The 21,462-nt window shown below is 46.6% G+C and overlaps 1 protein-coding gene across 2 annotated transcripts in view; it reads right to left on the reverse strand.

The window, feature by feature from the left end:
- Positions 1-21,462, reverse strand: part of med21 (mediator complex subunit 21) — a 47,387-nt gene that overhangs the window by 22,803 nt on the left and 3,122 nt on the right. The window contains exon 3 of one of the 2 annotated variants that reach the window (XM_086009639.1): positions 15,162-15,262. The exons of the other annotated variant lie outside the window; for it this stretch is intronic. Within the exon in view, the coding sequence (XP_085865765.1) occupies positions 15,162-15,262 (101 nt within the window). The remainder of the gene's footprint in view (positions 1-15,161; positions 15,263-21,462) is intronic. 2 annotated transcript variants of the gene reach the window in all.

Here is a 21,462-nt window from a genome sequence, read left to right on the forward strand (position 1 = left end):
GGCGGTCACCAGAAACACGAGTTAAGCGAGGCTTTTTGAAGGTGGGGGAGAGGGGTACAAAGGTGGACGGGTTGGGGGAAGGGTCCCAGACTGCTAATTGTTCAGGTACTGATGGTGGGGTGGGTTGAAGAGATGGAGAAACAAAGACTCAGAGCGAGAAGAATGGAGGGTGTGTTGAGCTGACAGAAGCTGCAGAGAGAGGGATCTGTATACAAGGATTTGGAGTTCGATGTTCTCGGTGGTGGGCAGCCAATGGAGGGTGGTACGGACACGAGCAATGAGGGAGCAGGACTTAGTGCAGGCAGGATGCGGAGTGAAGGGTACAAAAAATATATATATATGAGCAACCAACATATTCAACGTGATGCTCGAGATAGGATGTGGCTTTGGATCGATAAACCAACGCTTCTTTGGCAGCACCTTCCAAACCCACAACCTCCACCAGCCAGCAGGGCAAGGGCAGCATTGTTGCCGGGTTCAAGTCTTGGAACTCCCGCCCAACAGAATTGTGCGAGTAGCTTCACCGCACAGACTGCAGTGACTCAGCACCACCATCTTCAAGGGCAATGAGAGATGAGCAATAAATGCCAGCGACACCTACATCCGAGAATTAAAAAAAATTCTTCAGAGTATTCCTGCTCTTGTTTCTGCTCGACCAGGCCAAGGGTCTTCGAGATATCTTTCTGGCTGTTCCTTATTTACCATCATGTAGTAAAAGTACACAAAGTGAAAAACACATGTGCACCCTAGCATTTTTTATTTAAAAAAACTTGTATTTCTATAGTGCCTTGCACGACCTCAGGACGTCCCAAAGCGCTTTACAGCCAATGAAGTACTTTTTGAAGAGCAGTCACTGTTGTAACATAGGAAACGCAGCTACCAATTTGTGCACAGCAAGCTCCCACAAACAGCAATGTGATGATGACCAGAGAATCTGTATTAGTGATGTTAGTTGAGGGATAAATATTGGCCCCAGGACACCTGGAGAACTGCCCGACTCTTCTTTGGAATAGTGCCGTTGGATCTTTTACGTCCACCCGAGGGGGAAGACGGGAGCCTCGGTTTAACCTTTTGTCCGAAAGACGGCTCCTCCGACAGTGCAGCTCTCCCTCAGTACTGCACTGGGAGTGTCAGCCTAGATTCTGTGCTCAAGACTCTGGAGTGGGACTCGAGGCCACGACCTTCTGACTCAAAGGCCAGGCTGCTGCCCACTGAGCCACGGCTGGCACCTCTGTGTACTTCACGTTTAGAGTTCTGGGTTTAGGGAGAGCCAGCAATGTGCGGACAGGGGTAACGAGAGTGTGTGTCATTTATTTATCTGAACGGCAATAGATTGGGAGAAGGGGAAGTGCAACGAGACCTGGGCGTCCTTGTGCATCAGTCGCTGAAGGTAAGCATGCAGGTGCAGCAGGCGGTTAAGAAGGCAAATGGTATGTTGGCCTTCGTAGCAAGAGGATTTGAGTACAGGAACAAGGATGTCTTGCTGCAGTTGTACAGGGCCTTGGTGAGACCACACCTTGAGTATTGTGTGCAGTTTTGGTCACCTTATCTGAGGAAGGATGTTCTTGCCATGGAAGGAGTGCAGCGAAGATTCACCAGGCTGATACCTGGGATGGCAGGAATGACGTATGAGGCGAGATTGGGTCGATTGGGCTTGTACTCGCTGGAGTTTAGAAGAATGAGAGGGGATCTCATTGAAACTTATAAAATTCTAACAGGACTAGACAGACTAGATGCAGGAAGGATGTTCCCGATGGCGGGGGAGTCCAGAACCAGGGGTCACAGTCTAAGGATAAGGGGTAAGCCATTTAGGACAGAGATGAGGAGGAATTTCTTCACCCAGAGCGTGGTGAACCTGTGGAATTCTCTACCACAGAAGGCAGTTGAGGCCAATTCATTAAATATATTCAAGAAGGAGTTGGATATATTTCTTAAGGCTAAAGGGATCAAGGGGTATGGGGAGAAGGCAGGGACCGGGTACTGAGTTTGGATGATCAGCCATGATCTCATTGAATGGCGGAGCAGGCTCGAGGGGCCGAATGGCCTACTCCTGCTCCTATCTTCTATGTTTCTATGTTAGCGCCACTGCAAAGTAGAATAATGGTAGGTCCATCAACTAAATAAAATAAGCTTCCCAACTCAGCTAGAAAACATGAGGGCATGAGGATTACTGGGGGCTGCGCCACACTAGTGCAGTAACATGCATTCTGCTGCAGTAGAAAGTCTTTTACTCTGCATCTAATCCATGATGTCCTGGACACAGGAATCCTTGATGGGCAAAGCTCCCATTTCTGCTTTAAGTGCAATATTTTTTTAAATTACATATAATCAATTCCCCTTAAAAGAGCAGGTCGGTACGGCACTCGAGTCAATCAATCAGTTCTTTGCTAAGTTGTATAAGAGAGAAAAATATTTTTCCATCAGTCGAATGTTAATTCTGTTGCTCCTCACACACACGCACACGTCGCATTGCACATTCCAACCGCAGTGTTGAACTGTTACAAAACAGGATGAGCCTTTTCAACTGTTTTTAACAGCCACAGCAACAGGAAGTTGATGTGGGTGGTCTTACAGCTGAAACTTTCTTCTCACCTATCTGCCGCATTTTCCCCCCCTCATTATAATTAACCCTTCGGTGTCCAGCATTTTCACATCGAAGGCGGCCCAAAGCTAAAAGTTCACATTTTACATACGTCATCTGAAGTTTTACCACATCCACTACAAAATATTCATCGTGTGTTAGTGCAACGATAATGGTTTATCATTTACAAACTACGCAGCAAAAAAAAGGGGATCATCTCCCCATTCCTGACTTCTGCACCAATCAATCGTCCCCAAGTCACCGTCGCCGCCAGTCTGAAAGCCACCATGAGGCACACACCAGTGACCCAGATACCACTGCCGGTCCCAGCTTCCTCCACCTCTGGGGAAGAGCCTGGCTGCTGCTCCACGTCTACCCACAGCGGCATTGCCGAGTCACAATGCACATGGCGGAGGCTGGGCTGGGGCGATGGATATTACAGGCCCCGATTCCACACGATATCGCTTTCTTCTCAGAGCTGTGCTCTCGCTCAGGGAAGGTGCCTCCAGCAAAAGACTCGGCCAAGGGCAATAAAGAAAGACTTGAAAGTCTTGGCTTGCATTAATACAGCGCCTTTTGTGACCATCAGGACGTCCCAAAGCGCTTTACAGCCAATAAAGTACTTTTGAAGTGTAGTCAGGGTTGTAAAGAACCAGGGCGAGCAACTGAGGAGGAGCGGACCGAGCCGGGAACCGGAGCAGAGGCCAGTAAATAAAGAGCGGGGTCGGAGAGGGGCCTGAACTCACTGTGAGCAGCCGAGGAGGAGCGGACCGAGCCGGGAACCGGAGCAGAGGCCAGTAAATAAAGCCATGGTGTGGAGATGCCGGTGTTGGACTGGGATGGACAAATGTAAGTCGTCACACAACACCAGGTTATAGTCCAACAGCTTTCAAGAGAACAGCGACCACGACACCACACAACCCTGCCACAGCAACCTCTGCAAGACATGCCAGATCATCAACACAGATACCATCATCACACGTGAGGACACCACCCACCAGGCACATGGTACATACTCATGTGACTCAGCCAACGTTGTCTACCTCATACGTTGCAGGAAAGGATGCCCCGGAGCATGGTACATCGGCGAGACCATGCAGACACTGCGACAACGGATGAACAGACACTGCGCAACAATCGTCAGGCAGGAGTGTTCCCTCCCAGTTGGGGAACACTTCAGCAGTCAAGGACATTCAGCCTCCGATCTTCGGGTAAGCATTCTCCAAGGCGGCCTTCGAGACACACGACAACGCAAAATCGTCAAGCAGAAACTGATAGCCAAGTTCCGTACTCATGAGGACGGCCTCAACCGGGATCTTGGGTTCATGTCACGCTACATGTAACCCCACCTGACGTAGGGTCATCCAGACTCGAGTCGTCGTTGGCTTGTTCTCTCTACACAGATGTGGCCGGACCTGCTGTGATTTCCAGCCAAAAAAAATGTTTTTTTGTCTGTTTTTTGTTTTTCATACAAACCCCAGCATCTGCAACATTTTACCCCTTGTGACCCCACCTCATTGTTCTTTGATGTAATGTTTTCCTGACTAACCTGTTTGGACACCATTCACACCTTTGATTGCTGTGATTATCTCTCTGCCGAGGTGTGATAAATGGCAGTTAGAAAGATTACCTGTAATCATCTGGCATTATTCTCTGACTATATAAACTGTGTCTATAGGCATCTCTCCACTTCACCTGATGAAGGAGCAGCGCTCCAAAAGCTTGTGATTTCAAATAAAACTGTTGGACTATAACCTGGTGTTGTGTGACTTCTTACAGTAAATAAAGAGCGTGGTCGGAGAGGGGCCTGAACTCACTGTGAGCAGCCGAGGAGGAGCGGACCGAGCCAGGAACCGGAGCAGAGAGGAAAACAATCCAGGAGTCAAAAAAAAAGGGTGACACGTCACAGGGCAGCAGGTACGTGATTGGTTGGTCAGTATTGAGGTGTTTTTTCTCTCTAACCTAGGACAGTGGTTTAAACTAGGAGCGGGAAACTAGAGTACTGTACTACATTTATAGCTTAACCAGTTAAATTAATTAATATAACTACAAATAATCGTTGCTTAAAGACTTTAACTAATTAAATAAATAAATAAAACAATTCTAGGCTTATTTGATGGAGGCAGCGGACCTGGGCGAGACCAGAGCAGGAGCAGAGCGAAACATGCAGCAGCTCAACAGAGGCAGAATCCGAAAGAGTGACGTCAGAGTAGAAAAAGTGACGTCGGCACAAGGGAAGGAGCTAATTGGTGAGTAGTTGGTGTTTTTTTAAAAAGTTTTAAGTTTATTTCTGCTAAGTTAGTTCTAAGTCTATTAAATAGAGGCATGGCAGGGCAGCTCAGTCCCGTGGAGTGTACATCCTGTGCAATGTGGGAAGTCCTGGACGCTTCGCGTAGCCTGGACGACATGTGCAGGAACTGTCACCAGCTACGGCAACTCGAGATCTGTGTTTCGGAGCTTGAGAGGCAGCTGGAGTCACTGCAGTGCATCTGGGAGGCTGAGAGTTACGTGGATAGCACGTCTCTGGAGGTGGCCACCCCGCAGCTTAAGAGAGTGCAGGCACAGAGAGGGAATGGGTGACCGCCAAACAGAAGAGGACGACCAGGCAGGTAGCGCAGAAGTCCCCGGAGTGCATCTCGCTCTCCAACCAGTATGCTGCTCTGAGTATTGATGAGGGCGATGGTTCCTCTGGGGAGTCCAGCCAGAGCCAAGTCCACGGCACCACAGGTGGCTCAGCTGCACGGGGTGGGGTGGGAAAAAGAGTGGAAGAGCAATAGGTGATAGGGGATTCAATAGTTAGGGGAGTAAACAGGTATTTCTGCGGCTGCAGGCGTGACTCCAGGATGGTATGTTGCCTCCCAGGTGCCAGCGTCAAGGGTGTCACTGAGCAGGACACTCTGAGGGGGGAGGGTGAACAGCCAGAGGTCATTGTCCATATCAGTACCAATGACATAGGCAGAAAGAGGGATGAGGTCTTGCAGGCAGAGTTTAGGGAGCTAGGGGAGAGATTAAAAAGCAGGGCCTCAAAAAGAAGTAATCTCCGGATTACTCCCGGTGCCACGTGCTCGTGAGTGCAGGAATAGGAGGATAGAACAGATCAATGCGTGGCTGGAGAGATGGTGCAGGAGGGAAAGCGTTAGATTCCTGAGGCATTGGGACTGTTTATGGGGAAGGTGGGACCTGTACAAGTCGGATGGGTTACACCTCAACAGATCCGGGACCAATATTCTTGTGGGGAGGTTTGCTAGTGCTGTTGGGGAGGGTTTAAACTAGCTTGGTAGGGGGATGGGTACCAGCATTTAGGAGTTGAAAAGAGGAATAAGGAGCATAAAAGAGTGAGTGTGTTGGATAGTACTAGGGAAGAAAGTAGTGCTAGAGGCGGAAGTAGTACCATATTAGATAGCAGACTAAAAAAGACCACAAAAAATTCAAAAAAGGGTTTAGAATGCATGTACGTAAACACACAGTGCGGTGAATAAGGCTGGTGAGCTACAAGCACAATTATCCGTGTAGCAATATGATATTGTGGCAATAACAGAAACATGGCTTAAAAACGGTGAGGACTGGGCACTTAATATTCAAGGGTACAAGGTGTTCAGAAAAGATAGGGAAAGAAAAAAGGGAGGTGGGGTGGCAGTGCTGATTAAGGAAGACATTGTAGTGTTGGAAAGGGAGGATGTTCTTGAGGGGACAAGGACAGAATCCATTTGGTTAGAGTTGAGGAGCAAAAAGGGTATGATCACGCTATTGGGGGTATTCTATAGACCTCCAAATAGTGAGAGGGAGGTAGAGGAGCAAATCTGCAGGGAAATCTCAGAAATATGCAAGAGCTATAGAGTGGTGATATTGGGGGACTTGAATTACCCAAATATCGATTGGGATAATGCTAAGGTAAAGGGAAAGGAGGGGGAGGAATTTCTGAAATATGTTCAAGGAAATTTCCTTGACCAGTATGTCTTGGCCCAACTAGGAAGGAGGCATTGCTGGATCTGGCGCTGGGGAATGAGGTGGGCCAGGTCGACCAAGTGTCTGTGGGAGAACACTTGGGTACGAGTGATCATTGTATCATAAGATTTAGATTAGCAATGGAGAGGAGCAAGGAACAATCTAGAGTGGAACTTCTAAACTGGAATAGGGCTAACTTCAATGGGATGCGAAAGGATCGAGCCAGGGTAAAATGGAACCAAAGACTTACAGGAAAAACTGCAATGGAACAATGGGTGATCTTTAAGGAGGAGATGTTCCAAGTACAGGCTAGGTACATTCCAACAAGAGGGAAGGGTAAGGGAACCAAAGCAAGGGCTCCTTGGATGTTGAGGGAGATAGAGAAGATGATGAAACAAAAAAAGAGGGTGTATGATGCATGTCAGGTGAATTCAAGGGAGAACCAGACCAAATACAGTAAGTTGAGAGGGGATGGGAAGATGAAAATAAGATTGGCAGAGAAAGAATATGAGAGTAGAATGGCGGTTAACATAAAAGGGAACCCAAAAATCTTTTACCGGCATGTAAACAGTAAACGGGTAGTAAGAGATGGGGTGGGGCCTATTAGGGACAAAGAAGGTGATATATGCTTAGAGGCGCAGGGCAAGGCTAGAATACTCAATGAGTACTTTGTATCGGTGTTTACTAAGGAGGTGGATGCTGAAAAAATATCAGAAGAAGTGGAAAAGGTAGAAGCAATGGAAGGGGTGAAAATTGATAGACAGGATGTACTAGAAAGGCTGGGTATGCTTAGAGTGGACAAGTCACCTGGTCCAGATGGCTTGCATCCCAAGTTGCAAAGGGAATTGGGGAGGAGATAGCGAAAGGGCTTGTCATAATTTTCCAATCTTCCCTAGATGCGGGGGAGGTGCCTGAGGATTGGAATGTGGCAAATGTGACACCATTGTTCAAGAAAGGGTGTAAGGACAATCCTAGTAACTACAGGCCGGTCAGTTTAACATCAGTGGTGGGTAAAGTTTTAGAAACAATAATCAAAGAAAAAATTAACGGGCACTTGGGAGAGGTTTAAGCTAATTAAGGAGAGCCAGCACGGATTTGTAAAAGGCAGATCGTGTTTGACTAATCCAATTGAATTTTTTGATGAAGTAACAGAGAGGATTGATGAAGGGATTGCAATGGATGTTGTCTACATGGATTTTCGGAAGGCATTTGAGTACCACATAGAAGACTGGTTAACAAAATTAAGGCTCGTGGAATAGGTGGCTCAGTGGCAGCTTGGATAAGGAATTGGCTTAAGGACAGAAAACAGCGAGTTGTGGTAAATGGCTGTTTTTCAGACTGGAGGATGGTAGACAGTGGTGTTCCCCAAGGGTCAGTGCAGGAGCCACTGCCTTTTTTTGATATATATAAATATGACCTGGATATTGGAATACAGAGTAGAATTTCTAAATTTGCCAATGACACCAAACTTGAGGATGATACCAATCGACTGCAACAGGACATAGAAAGGCTAGCAGAATGGGCAGACAAGTGGCAGATGGAATTTAATACAGAGAAGTGTGAGGTGATGCATTTTGGCAGAAGGAACAGGGAGAGGCAATATAGACTTAATGGCACAGTTTTAAAGAGTGTGCAGGGACAGAGTTAATGTGCATAGGTCTCTGAAGGAGGCAGGTCATATTGAGAGAGTGTTTAGAAAGGCATATAGGATCTTGGGCTTCATAAATAGAGGTATTGAGTACAAAAATAGAGAAGTTATGCTGAACCTTTATAAAGCGCTGGTTAGGCCACAACTGGAGTATTGCGTCCAGTTCTGGTCACCACACTTTAGGAAGGATGTGAAGGCCCTTGAGAGGGTGCAGAGGAGATTTACCAGAATGGTTCCGGGGATGGGGGATCTTAACTACAAGGACAGGTTGGAGAAGCTGAATTTGTTTTCATTAGAGCAAAGGAGGTTGAGGGGTGATTTGATAGAGGTGTACAAGATTATGACGGTTTGGATAGGCTAGACGGGAAAAGGTTGTTCCCACTAGTTGATGGTACAAGGACTAGGGGACACAGATTATAGGTTTTGGGCAAGAGATACAGGGGGGATGTGAGGAAAAACTTTTTTATGCAGCGAGTGGTGATGACCTGGAATTCGCTGCTGGTGGAAGCGGAGACACTCAATGGCCCGTATTTTCCAATCGCAGGCCTCCCGCAGGTGGAGGCCTGCGATCTGGAAAAATGCGCGCCCTTACTGGAGGGATCCCGGGACGCACACGCTTCCGCTCCTGGGCCTCACCAAACTCCAAGTGCGCAGGGCCCACGTATCCGAGAGGCGCATGTAGTTCGCAGCGTCCCTGGGAGCACGTGGGCCATGGGGAGCCAATCACAGAAGGGAATCTCCCTTCATACATTTGACAGGAAGACGCTTTTACCAGGCGCAATAATTGTAAGGGTTTTCTGCGGGCGGAGGGTCTCCAGAAAGCGGAACTATCCACCCGCAGAGGTCCTTCTCCAGGGCAGCCGGAGGATCTGTCAAGACCATTCTTGACAGAACAGAAATGCCGTTTTTCAGCGCTTGCGCTGTGCATGCCTGAAACCGGCATTTCCGATGTCCCTACAGGTGGGTACACAGCGCGTACCCACCCGTAGGGTTCGCAATATCCTGGCCAATATTTTCAAGAGGAGACTGGATAGGCATTTGAGGGAAATAAACTTGCATGGCGATGGGGATAGAGCGGGGGAATGGGACTGACTGGATTGCTCTACAAAGAGCCGGCACGGACTCGATGAGCCGAATGGCCTCCTTCTGTGCCGTTGTGACTCTATGCGTAGAGAAGATGTTTCCACTTACAGGAGGGGGAGACCAGAGCTAGGGGTCATAAATATAAGCTAGTCACTAATAAATCCAATCGGGAATTTAGGAGTAAGGTCTTTACTGAAGACGCCGTCCTTTGGAAGCCATGTTAGACTGAGATCGTGCCCGCCCGTTCCAGCGTCTCCGATGGATATTGGAGATGTTGTGGCAGTGTTTGAAAGAAAGCAGGGAGTTCTCGCCATGTCTATCCAACATTCCTCCCTCAGCGACTGCCACCAAAAATAGCAGATTACCTGATTGTTCATCTCATTGCTGGTTATGGGGTCTTGCTGTGAGCAGAATCACCGTCCTCTACTTGCGTGCTAATCGTTACTGAACTTCAAAAGTGCTCTGTGAGGACCTGGAATTTGCTGCCGACGGAAGTGGTGGAAGCGGAGACACTCAATGTTTTCATGGGGAGACTGGATAGGCACTTGAGGGAAATAAACTTGCAGGGCTACGGGGATAGAGCGGGGGAATGGGACTGACTGGGATTGCTCTACAGAGAGCCGGCACAGACTCAATGGGCCGAATGGCCTCCTTCTGTGCCGTATGACTCTGACTACGAGGGATTCTCGAGCTGGGTGCGGTTCAGGTCTAGGGAAATTACTACAGCAACAAACTTAAACAGTTTACTTAATTGAGCATATTCCACCAGGGATACCCTGTATTGCAAGCTTCCCAATTACCCCTGGCAGTGAAATCTGGTCATCGGTGCTACAACAGAGACGTCAATTGTTTTAGTCATGCACTCATTCAAAAGGGTCCGGTTTAAAATCAAGTATATAATTTGTTTACAAAAGGAATGGTCGCAATGATATCTATTGCCTGCTGCAATAATAGATTTCCTGATGAGAGAGAATTCATTCAGTTCTGTGGATTTCAGACACTCCTACACTGCAAATTCAGATTCACGACTGTCTCCGAGGTAATGTCGACCAATTTAGACTAGCAGTCAGCACTCAATACCCCACCCAGCACAATGCTGCAATGCCCATGGACTATAAACAAATTGTATTTATACAGCTCCTTTAACACAGTAAAATACCCCAAGGTGCTTCACAGGAGTGATTTCAAACAAAATTTGACACCGAGCCACACAAGGAGAAATTAGGGCCCAAGAGGTAGGTTTTAAAGGAGGAAAGAGAGGTGGAGAGGCGCAGAAAGGTTTAGGGAGGGATTCCAGGGCTTAGGGCCCAGGCAGCTGAAGTTCCTGTCTATCCACCCTATCTATGCCCCTCATCATTATGTACACCTCAATCAGGTCCCCCCTCAGCCTTCTCTGCTCCAAGGATAACAACCCCAGCCTGTCCAGTCTCTCTTCATAGCTGAAGCGCTCCAGCCCAGGTAACATCCTGGTGAATCTCCTCTGCACCCTCTCCAATGCAATCACATCCTTCCTATAGTGTGGCGACCAGAACTGCACACACTATTCCAGCTGTGGCCTAACTAGCGTTTTGTACAGCTCCATCATAACCTCCCTGCGCTTATATTCTATGCCTCGGCTAATGAAGGCAAGTATCCCATATGCCTTCTTAACCACCTTATCTACCTGTCCTGCTGCCTTCAGGGATCTATGTACATGCACACCAAGGTCCCTCTGATCCTCTGTCCTTCCTAGAGTCCTACCATTCATTGTGTATTCTCTTGCCTTGTTCGTCCTCCCAAAATGCATCACCTCACGCTTTTCAGGGTTAAATTCCATTTGCCACTGTTCTGCCCATCTGACCAACCCATCTATATCGTCCTGTAGCCTGAGCCTTCCCTCCTCGCTATTTACCACTCCACCAATTTTGGTGTCATCTGCGAACTTACTGATCATACCTCCTACATTCATATCTAAATCATTAATGTACACTACAAACAGCAAAGGACCCACCACCGATCCCTGCGGTACATCACTGGACACAGGCTTCCAGTCACAAAAACAATCTTCGACCATCACCCTCTGCCTCCTGCCACTAAGCCAATTTTGGATCCAATGTGCCAAATTGCACTGGATCCCATGGGCTCTTACCTTCTTGACCAGTCTCCATGTGGGACTTTGTCAAAAGCCTTATTCAAGTCCATGTCGACTACATCAACTGCACTACCCTCCTCCACACACCTAGTCACCCCCTCGGAAAATTCAATCAAATTGGTTAGACATGATTTCCCCCTGACAAAGCCATGCTGACTATCCTTGATTAATCCTTGCCTCTCCAAGTGGAGACTAATTCTGTCCCTCAGAATTTTTTCCAATAATTTCCCTACCACTGATGTTAGGCTCACTAGCCTGTAATTCCCTGCTTTATCCCTACTACCCTTCTTGAATAATGGTACTACGTTAGCTGTCCTCCAGTCCTCTGGCACCTCCCCTGTGGCCAGAGAGGTTCTGAAAATTTGTGTCAGAGCCCCTGCAATCTCCTCCCTTGCCTCACACAGCAGCCTGGGATACATCTCGTCTGGGCCTGGGGATTTATCCACTTTTAAGCCTGCTAAAACCGCTAGTAACTCCTCCCTCTCAATGCTAATTTGTTCAAGTATATCACAATCACTGCCTGATTTCTATGCCTACATCGTCCTTCGCCATAGTGAACACAGATGCAAAATATTCATTTAAAACCTCACCTACATCTTCCAGCTCTACCTACAGATTGCCACTTTGGTCCCTAATGGGCCCTACTCTTTCCCTGGTTATCCTCTTGCCCTTAATATACTTATAAAACACCGTGGGATTTTCCTTTATTTTGCCCGCCAGTGTTTTTTCATGCCACCTCTTCGCTCTCCTAATTTCTTTTTTAAGTACCTCCCTGCACTTTCTATACGCCTCTAGGGCTTCCACTATTTTTAGTCCTTTGTATCTGCCAAAAGCCTCCCTTTTTTTCCTAATCCATTCTTGTATATCCTTTGACATCCAGGGTTCCCTGGGCTTGTTGGTCCCACCCTTGACCTTTACGGGAACATGTTGGCGTTGTACTCTCTCTATTTCCTTTCAGAATGACTCCCATTGCTCCGATGTGGGTTTTCCTACAAGTAGCTGATCCCAGTCCACTTTGGCCAGATCCTGCCTTATCATATTAAAATCGGCCTTCCCCCAATTTAGAACCTTTATTTCCGGTCCATCTTTGTCCTTTTCATTGACTACCTTAAATCTCACCAAATTATGGTCACTGTCACCAAAATGCTCTCCTACTGACACTTCTACCACTTGCCCGGCTACATTCCCTAGAATTAGGTCCAGTACCGCGCTCTCTCTTGTAGGACTTTCTACATGCTGGCTCAAAAAGCTCTCCTGGATGCACTTTAAGAATTCTGCACCCTCTAAGCCTTTCACACTCTGACTATCCCAGTTAATACTGGGGAAGTTGAAATCCCCTACTATTATTACCCTATTATATCTACACTTCTCTGAGATTTGCCTACATATCTGTTCCTCTATCTCCCCTGACTGTTTGGGGGCCTATAGTACATTCCCAGCAAAGTGCTTGCCCCCTTTTTGTTTTTAAGTTCTACCCATATGGCTTCATTAGAAGAACCTACTAAGATATCATCCCTCCTTACTGCAGTAATTGACTCCTTGATTAATATTGCTCATTTACACCCTCCTGTCTCGCCTGAAGATTCTATACACCGGACTATTGAGCTGCCAGTCCTGCCCCTCCCTCAACCATGTCTCTGTGATCGCAACAATATCATACTCCCATGTGTTCATCAACACCTTCAATTCATCCGCCTTACTCGCAGTACTCCTTGCATTAAAATAAATGCCATCCAGCCTTGCCATACTCCCTTGTGCCGTTACATATTTGCTCTGCCTTCCAGACTGACTTGTTTTTTCCTCTATATTTGGCTGTGCATCACCCCCAACTATAGCTCCACTCCATATCCCATCCCCCTGCCAAGTTAGTTTAAACCCCTCGCAACAGCAAACCTCCCCGCAAGGATGTTGGTCCCATTCCAGTTCAGGTGCAACTCATCCGACTTGTATAGGTCCCACCTTCCCCAGAAACAGACCCAGTGATCCAGGAAGCTAAAGCCCTCCCTCCTGCACCAACTCTTTAACCACGCATTCATCTGCTCTATCCTCCTATTTCTATACTCACTAGCACGTGGCACCGGGAGTAATCCAGAGATTACAACCTTTGAGGTCCTGCTTTTTAATCTGCTACCTAGCTCCCTAAATTCTTGCTGCAGGACCTCATCCCTCTTTCTACCCATGTCGTTGGTACCAATGTGAACCACGACCTCGGACTGTTCGCCCTCCCCCTTCAGAATGCCCTGCAGACGCTCAGATCTTATCAATTAAAAATAAACAGAGAAGTTATGTTAAACTTGTATCCAACGTTGGTTAGACCATACTTGGGAGCACTGCGAACAGTTCTGGTCTCCATATTATAAAAAAGGATAGAGGCGCTGGAGAAGGTGCAAAATAAGATTTACCAGGATGATACCAGAACGGAGAGGTTATAATGATCAGGAAAGATCAAACAGGCTGAGGCTCTTTTCTCTAGAAAAGAGAAGGCTGAGGGGTGACCTGATCGAGGTCTTCAAGATTATGAAAGGGCTTCTGAAAAAGGGTTTCGACCTGAAACGTTAACTCTGCTTCTCTCCACGGGTGTTGCCTGGCCTGCTGAGTTTTTCCAGCGTTTTCTGTTGTTATTTATGAAAGGGCTTGATAGGGCAGAGAGAGAAGATGTTTCCACTTTCAGGCAAGGCCAGAACTACAACAACCTGCATTTATATAGCGCCTTTAACGTAGCAAAATGCCCCAAGGACGTTATCAATTTTTTAAAAATTGACACCGAACCACATAAGGAGCTAAAAGGAAGTGAGGAGGTCGAGAGGTTTAGGGAGGGAGCTCCGGAGCTTCGGGCCCAGCAAGCTGAAAGCACGGCCGCCAATGGTGGAGCGATTAAAATCGGGGATGCGTAATGTGCCAGAACTGAAGGAGCGCAGAGATCTCAAAAGGTATTTAGGGCTGGAGGAGGTTACAGAGATGGGAAGGGGCTAGGCCATGGAGGGATTTGAAAACAAACATAGAAACATAGAAGATAGGAGCAGGAGTGGGCCATTCGGCCCCTTGAGCCTGCTCCGCCATTCAATGAGATCATGGCTGATCATCCAAATTCACTACCCGGTCCCTGCTTTCTCCCCATATCCCTTGATCCCTTTAGCCTTGAGAAATACATCCAACTCCTTCTTGAATATATTTAATGAATTGGCCTCAACTGCCCTCTGTGGCAGAGAATTCCACAGGTTCACCACTCTCTGGGTGAAGAAATTCCTCCTCATCTCTGTCCTAAATTGCTTACCCCTTATCCTTAGACTGTGACCCCTGGTTCTGGACTCCCCGACCATCGGGAACATCCTTCCTGCATCTAGTCTGTCCAGTCCTGTCAGAATTTTATAAGTTTCAATGAGATCCCCTCTCATTCTTCTAAACTCTAGCGAATATAAGCCTAGTTGAGGCAAACAGTATAGATACATTTAAGGGGAAGCTGGATAAACACATGAGGGAGAAAGGAATAGAAGGATATGGTGATGGGGGGGGGGGGGGGGGGGGGGGAGATGAAGAGGGGTGGGAGGAGGCTGGTGTGGAGCAGAAACCCCGGCACAGAGCCGTTGGGCCGAATGGCCTGTTTCTGTGCTGTAAATACTGTGCAAAACATAATGACCTATTTCAGTACCTACAATTCAAGATAGGCGTGCGCAAACCCATAGTACACCCTGATTACTAACATACACCATCCCATCCCCGCCAGTTATCCAGCTTTCAGTGACAGAGTTTAACAGGTGGCCCGTCACTCTTACCTGCAACGCTGCTGTCGATTCTTCACTCGGCAGTGAGTCAACGAGCACGTCGATGTCTTTAGCAGTCCGTGCAATCAGTGCAGCAAAAAGCTGTGCATACTCTGTGGGGAAAATAGAAGGCCAGATGATAACAGAAGAAAAAAGGAACTAGATGTAGTATCTCCAAATGTGCAGACGACACACAGCTGGGTGGGCGTGTGTGCCGTGAGGAGGATGCCGAGACACTCCAGGATGATTTGGACAGGTTGGGTGATTGGGCAGAAGCATGGCAGATGTAATATAACGTGGATAAAGGTGAGGTTATCCACTTTGGTGGCAAAAACAGGAAGGCAGATTATTATTTGAATGGCAATAGATTGGGAGAAGGGGAAGTGCAACGAGACCTGGGTGTCCTTGTGCACCAGTCGCTGAAGGTAAGCATGCAGGTGCAGCAGGCGGTTAAAGCGGCAAATGGTATGTTGGCCTTCATAGCGAGAGGGTTCGAGTACAGGAACAAGGATGTCTTGTTGCAGTTGTACAGGGCCTTGGTGAGACCACACCTTGAGTATTGTGTGCAGTTTTGGTCGCCTTATCTGAGGAAGGATGTTCTTGCCATGGAGGGAGTGCAGCGAAGATTCACTAGGCTGATACCTGGGATGGCAGGAATGACGTATGAGGAGAGATTGGGACGATTGGGCTTGTACTCGCTGGAGTTTAGAAGAATGAGAGGGGATCTCATTGAAACTTATAAAATTCTGACAGGACTAGACAGACTAGATGCAGGAAGGATGTTCCCAATGGTCGGGGAGTCCAGAACCAGGGGTCACAGTCTAAGGATAAGGGGTAAGCCATTTAGGACAGAAATGAGGAGGAATTTCTTCACCCAGAGAGTGGTGAACCTGTGGAATTCTCTACCACACAAGGCAGTAGAGGCCAATTCATTAAATATATTCAAGAAGGAGTTGGATATATTTCTTAAGGCTAAAGGGATCAAGGGATATGGGGAGAAAGCAGGGACCGGGTACTGAATTTGGATGATCAGCCATGATCTCATTGAATGGCGACGCAGGCTCGAGGGGCCGAATGGCCTACTCCTGCTCCTATCTTCTATGTAAAAGCATTTTAAAATCACAGCATAGCATGAAAGGACCAATAAAGAAAAAAAAAACGTGCCTTTATAAAACGCCCCATCACGTCATCTCAAAACGCTTTACAACCAATGGTTTACTTACTGGGTAAATGTGGCAGTCCGTTTCATTAAATCTTCCAGCTCAGGAGGGCGACATTCGGCCCATCGGGCCTGTGCCGGCTCTTTGAAAGAGCTCTCCAATTAGTCCCACTCCCCCTGCTCTTTCCCCACAGCCCTGCAAAGTTCTCCTTTTCAAGTATTTCTCCAATTCCCTTTTGAAAGTTACCATTGAATCTGCTTCCACCGCCCTTTCAGGCAGCGCGTTCCAGATCACAACAACTCGCTGTGTTAAAAAAATGTCCTCATCTCCCCCTCCGGTTCTTTTGTCGATTACCTTAAATCCGTGTCCTCTGGTTACCGACCCTCCTGCCATCTGTTACATCAGACTTAGCAGACAGATAGACCTTGACTCAACGTCTCATTTAAAAACAATTCCTCCAATCTGACCATACAACCTTTTGACTCGGAAGCAAACAGTCCCACCAACTGAGGCTGACACAACATAGGAACATAAGAAATAGGAGCAGGAATAGGCCACTTGGCCTCTGGGGTGGAGAATTCCAAAGATTCACAACCCTCTGAGTGAAGAAATTCCTCCTCACCTCAGTCCTAAATGGCCGACCCCTTATCCTGAGACTGTGCCCCCTAGTTCTAGACTCTCCAGCCAGGGGGAAACAGCCTCTCAGCATCGACCCTGTCAATCCCCCTCAGAATCTTGTATGTTTCAATGAGATCACCTCTCATTCTTCTAAACTCCAGAGAGTATCGGCCCAATCTACACAATCTCTCCTCATAGGACAGCCCTCTCACCCCAGGAATCAATCTAGTGAACCTTTGTTGCACCGCCTCCAAGGCAAGTATATCTTTCCTCAGGTAAGGAGACCAGAACTGTGCCCAGTGCTCCAGGTGTGGTCTCACCAAAGCCCAGTACAATTGTAGCAAGACTTCCTTACTCTTATACTCCAACCCCCTTGTAATAAATGCCAACATGCCATTTGCCTTCCTTATTGCTTGCTGTATCTGCATGCTAGCTTTCTGTGGTTCTTGCACGAGGACACCCAAATCTCTCTGAACACCAACATTTGAAAGTTTCTCACCATTTAAAAAATATTCTGTTTTTCTATTCTTCCTACCAAAGTGAATAACCTCACATTTCCCCACATTATACTCCATCTGCCACCTTACTGCCCACTCACTTCGTCTATCTGCATCCCTTTGTTTCATCAGCAAACTTGGATACATTACACTCAGTCCCTGACTGGAGTGCATCATCACCCCGGCCAATGAAATTTTAATTTAACTTGTTAAGGTTCTTTTAAAGTTTTATTAGTTACAATCCATTTGTTTAAACACCAAAATCAGAAGAGTACACTCGGTCCCTTCATCCAGGTCAGTAATATAGATTGTGAATAGCTGAGGCCCCAACACTGATCCCTGTGGCACCCCACTGGTTACAGCCTGCCAACCTGAAAAAGATCCGTTTAGCCCTACTCTGTTTTCTGTCTGTTAACCAATCCTCTATCCATGCTACTATATTACCCCCAACCCCATGAGCCCTAATCTTGTGTAATAATCTTTTATGTGGCACCTTATCAAATGCCTTTTGAAAATCTAAATATACTAAATCCACTGGTTCCCCTTTACCCATTTACACAGAAGACAGTTCAGCAATGTAAACAACTTGCATTTTTAATGTGGTAAACATCTCAGGTGCGACAGAGGAGAAAAGAACGTTGAGGAGTAACACAAGAGTTCTGGTAGGTGAGTAAAAGCGAGGCTGGGAGAGCGAGCCAGAAGGGTGAAGGGAAGACATCAAGACACCTCTGGGCACGAGGACTGTGACCGATAGCTCTCCCGCAACAACTTGCATTTTTACAGCAGCTTTAACGCAATAAAACATAAGAACATAAGAAATAGGAGCAGGAGTAGGCCAATCGGCCCCTCGAGCCTGCTCCGCCATTCAATAAGATCATGGCTGATCTGATCCTAACCGCCAATCCACTATCACAGAACCATCTCCTGAATCTAACAGAATTAGACACACGAAATAGGAGCAGGATCAGGCTACACGGCCCCTGGGCCCGCTCCGCTACCCACAGGGCCATGACCGATCCGAACCTAGACTCATGTCCAAATTCCTGCCCGCTCCCCGTAACCCTTTATTTCTAGGAAACTGTCTATTTCTGTTTTAAATTTATGTAATGATGTAGCTTCTACAGCTTTTTGGGGCAGCATATTCCATGGACCTACCACCCTCTGAGTGAAGTAGTTCCTCCTCATCTCAGTTTTGAAAGAGCAGCCCCTTATTCTAAGACTATGCCCCCTAGTTCTAGTTTCACCCATCATTGGGAACATCTTCCCCGCATCCACCCGATCCAACCCCTTCACAATCTTATATGTTTCAATAAGATCGCCTCTCATTCTTCTGAACTCCAATGAGTAGAGTCCCAATCTACTCAACCTCTCCTCATATGTCCATCCCCTCATCCCCGGGATTAACCAAGTGAACCTTCTTTGTACTGACTCGAGAGCAAGTATGTCTTTTCTTAAGTATGGACACCAAAACTGTATGCAGTATTCCAGGTGCGGTCTCACCAATACCTTGTACAAGTGAAGCAATACCTCCCTATTTTTATATTCTATCCCCCTAGCAATGAATGCCAACATTCCATTGGCCTTCTTAAATCATTTGCTGCACCTGCATACTAACCTTTTGAGTTTCGTGCACCAGGACCCCCAGATCCCTTTGCACTTCAGTACTTTCCAATTTCTTGCCATTAAGATAATAACTTGCTCTACGATTTTTCCTGCCAAAGTGCGTAACCTCACACTGGGTTACATCATCCTGTGTCAATGTAACCCAGTACATCATCCTGTGTTAGTGTAACCCAGTACATCATCCTGTGTTAGTGTAACCCAGTACATCATCCTGTGTTAGTGTAACCCAGTACATCATCCTGTGTTAGTGTAACCCAGTACATCATCCTGTGTTAGTGTAACCCAGTACATCATCCTGTGTTAGTGTAACCCAGTACACCATCCTGTGTTAGTGTAACCCAGTACATCATCCTGTGTTAGTGTAACCCAGTACATCATCCTGTGTTAGTGTAACCCAGTACATCATCCTGTGTTAATGTAACCCAGTACATCATCCTGTGTTAGTGTAACCCAGTACATCATCCTGTGTTAATGTAACCCAGTACATCATCCTGTGTCAATGTAACCCAGTACATCATCCTGTGTCAGTGTAACCCAGTACATCATCCTGTGTTAGTGTAACCCAGTACACCATCCTGTGTCAGTGTAACCCAGTACATCATCCTGTGTCAATGTAACCCAGTACATCATCCTGTGTCAATGTAACCCAGTACATCATCCTGTGTTAATGTAACCCAGTACATCATCCTGTGTTAATGTAACCCAGTACATCATCCTGTGTCAGTGTAACCCAGTACATCATCCTGTGTCAGTGTAACCCAGTACATCATCCTGTGTCAGTGTAACCCAGTACATCATCCTGTGTCAGTGTAACCCAGTACATCATCCTGTGTTAATGTAACCCAGTACATCATCCTGTGTTAATGTAACCCAGTACATCATCCTGTGTTAATGTAACCCAGTACATCATCCTGTGTTAATGTAACCCAGTACATCATCCTGTGTTAATGTAACCCAGTACATCATCCTGTGTCAGTGTAACCCAGTACATCATCCTGTGTCAGTGTAACCCAGTACATCATCCTGTGTTAGTGTAACCCAGTACATCATCCTGTGTTAGTGTAACCCAGTACATCATCCTGTGTTAGTGTAACCCAGTACATCATCCTGTGTTAGTGTAACCCAGTACATCATCCTGTGTTAGTGTAACCCAGTACATCATCCTGTGTTAGTGTAACCCAGTACATCATCCTGTGTTAATGTAACCCAGTACATCATCCTGTGTTAATGTAACCCAGTACATCATCCTGTGTCAATGTAACCCAGTACATCATCCTGTGTCAATGTAACCCAGTACATCATCCTGTGTCAATGTAACCCAGTACACCATCCTGTGTTAATGTAACCCAGTACATCATCCTGTGTTAGTGTAACCCAGTACATCATCCTGTGTTAATGTAACCCAGTACATCATCCTGTGTTAGTGTAACCCAGTACATCATCCTGTGTCAATGTAACCCAGTACATCATCCTGTGTTAGTGTAACCCAGTACATCATCCTGTGTTAGTGTAACCCAGTACATCATCCTGTGTTAGTGTAACCCAGTACATCATCCTGTGTCAATGTAACCCAGTACATCATCCTGTGTTAATGTAACCCAGTACATCATCCTGTGTCAATGTAACCCAGTACATCATCCTGTGTTAATGTAACCCAGTACATCATCCTGTGTTAATGTAACCCAGTACACCATCCTGTGTTAATGTAACCCAGTACACCATCCTGTGTTAGTGTAACCCAGTACATCATCCTGTGTTAATGTAACACAGTACATCATCCTGTGTTAATGTAACCCAGTACATCATCCTGTGTCAATGTAACCCAGTACATCATCCTGTGTTAGTGTAACCCAGTACATCATCCTGTGTTAGTGTAACCCAGTACATCATCCTGTGTTAGTGTAACCCAGTACATCATCCTGTGTTAGTGTAACCCAGTACATCATCCTGTGTTAATGTAACCCAGTACATCATCCTGTGTTAGTGTAACCCAGTACATCATCCTGTGTTAATGTAACCCAGTACATCATCCTGTGTCAATGTAACCCAGTACATCATCCTGTGTTAGTGTAACCCAGTACATCATCCTGTGTTAGTGTAACCCAGTACACCATCCTGTGTTAGTGTAACCCAGTACATCATCCTGTGTCAATGTAACCCAGTACATCATCCTGTGTTAATGTAACCCAGTACATCATCCTGTGTTAATGTAACCCAGTACATCATCCTGTGTTAATGTAACCCAGTACATCATCCTGTGTTAGTGTAACCCAGTACATCATCCTGTGTTAATGTAACCCAGTACATCATCCTGTGTTAGTGTAACCCAGTACATCATCCTGTGTTAATGTAACCCAGTACATCATCCTGTGTTAATGTAACCCAGTACATCATCCTGTGTCAATGTAACCCAGT

This window comes from Somniosus microcephalus, chromosome 16 (genome assembly GCF_052327205.1).
Source record: "Somniosus microcephalus isolate GS21.2 chromosome 16, FLI_Smic_1.0, whole genome shotgun sequence".
Classification (NCBI taxonomy): domain Eukaryota; kingdom Metazoa; phylum Chordata; class Chondrichthyes; order Squaliformes; family Somniosidae; genus Somniosus; species Somniosus microcephalus.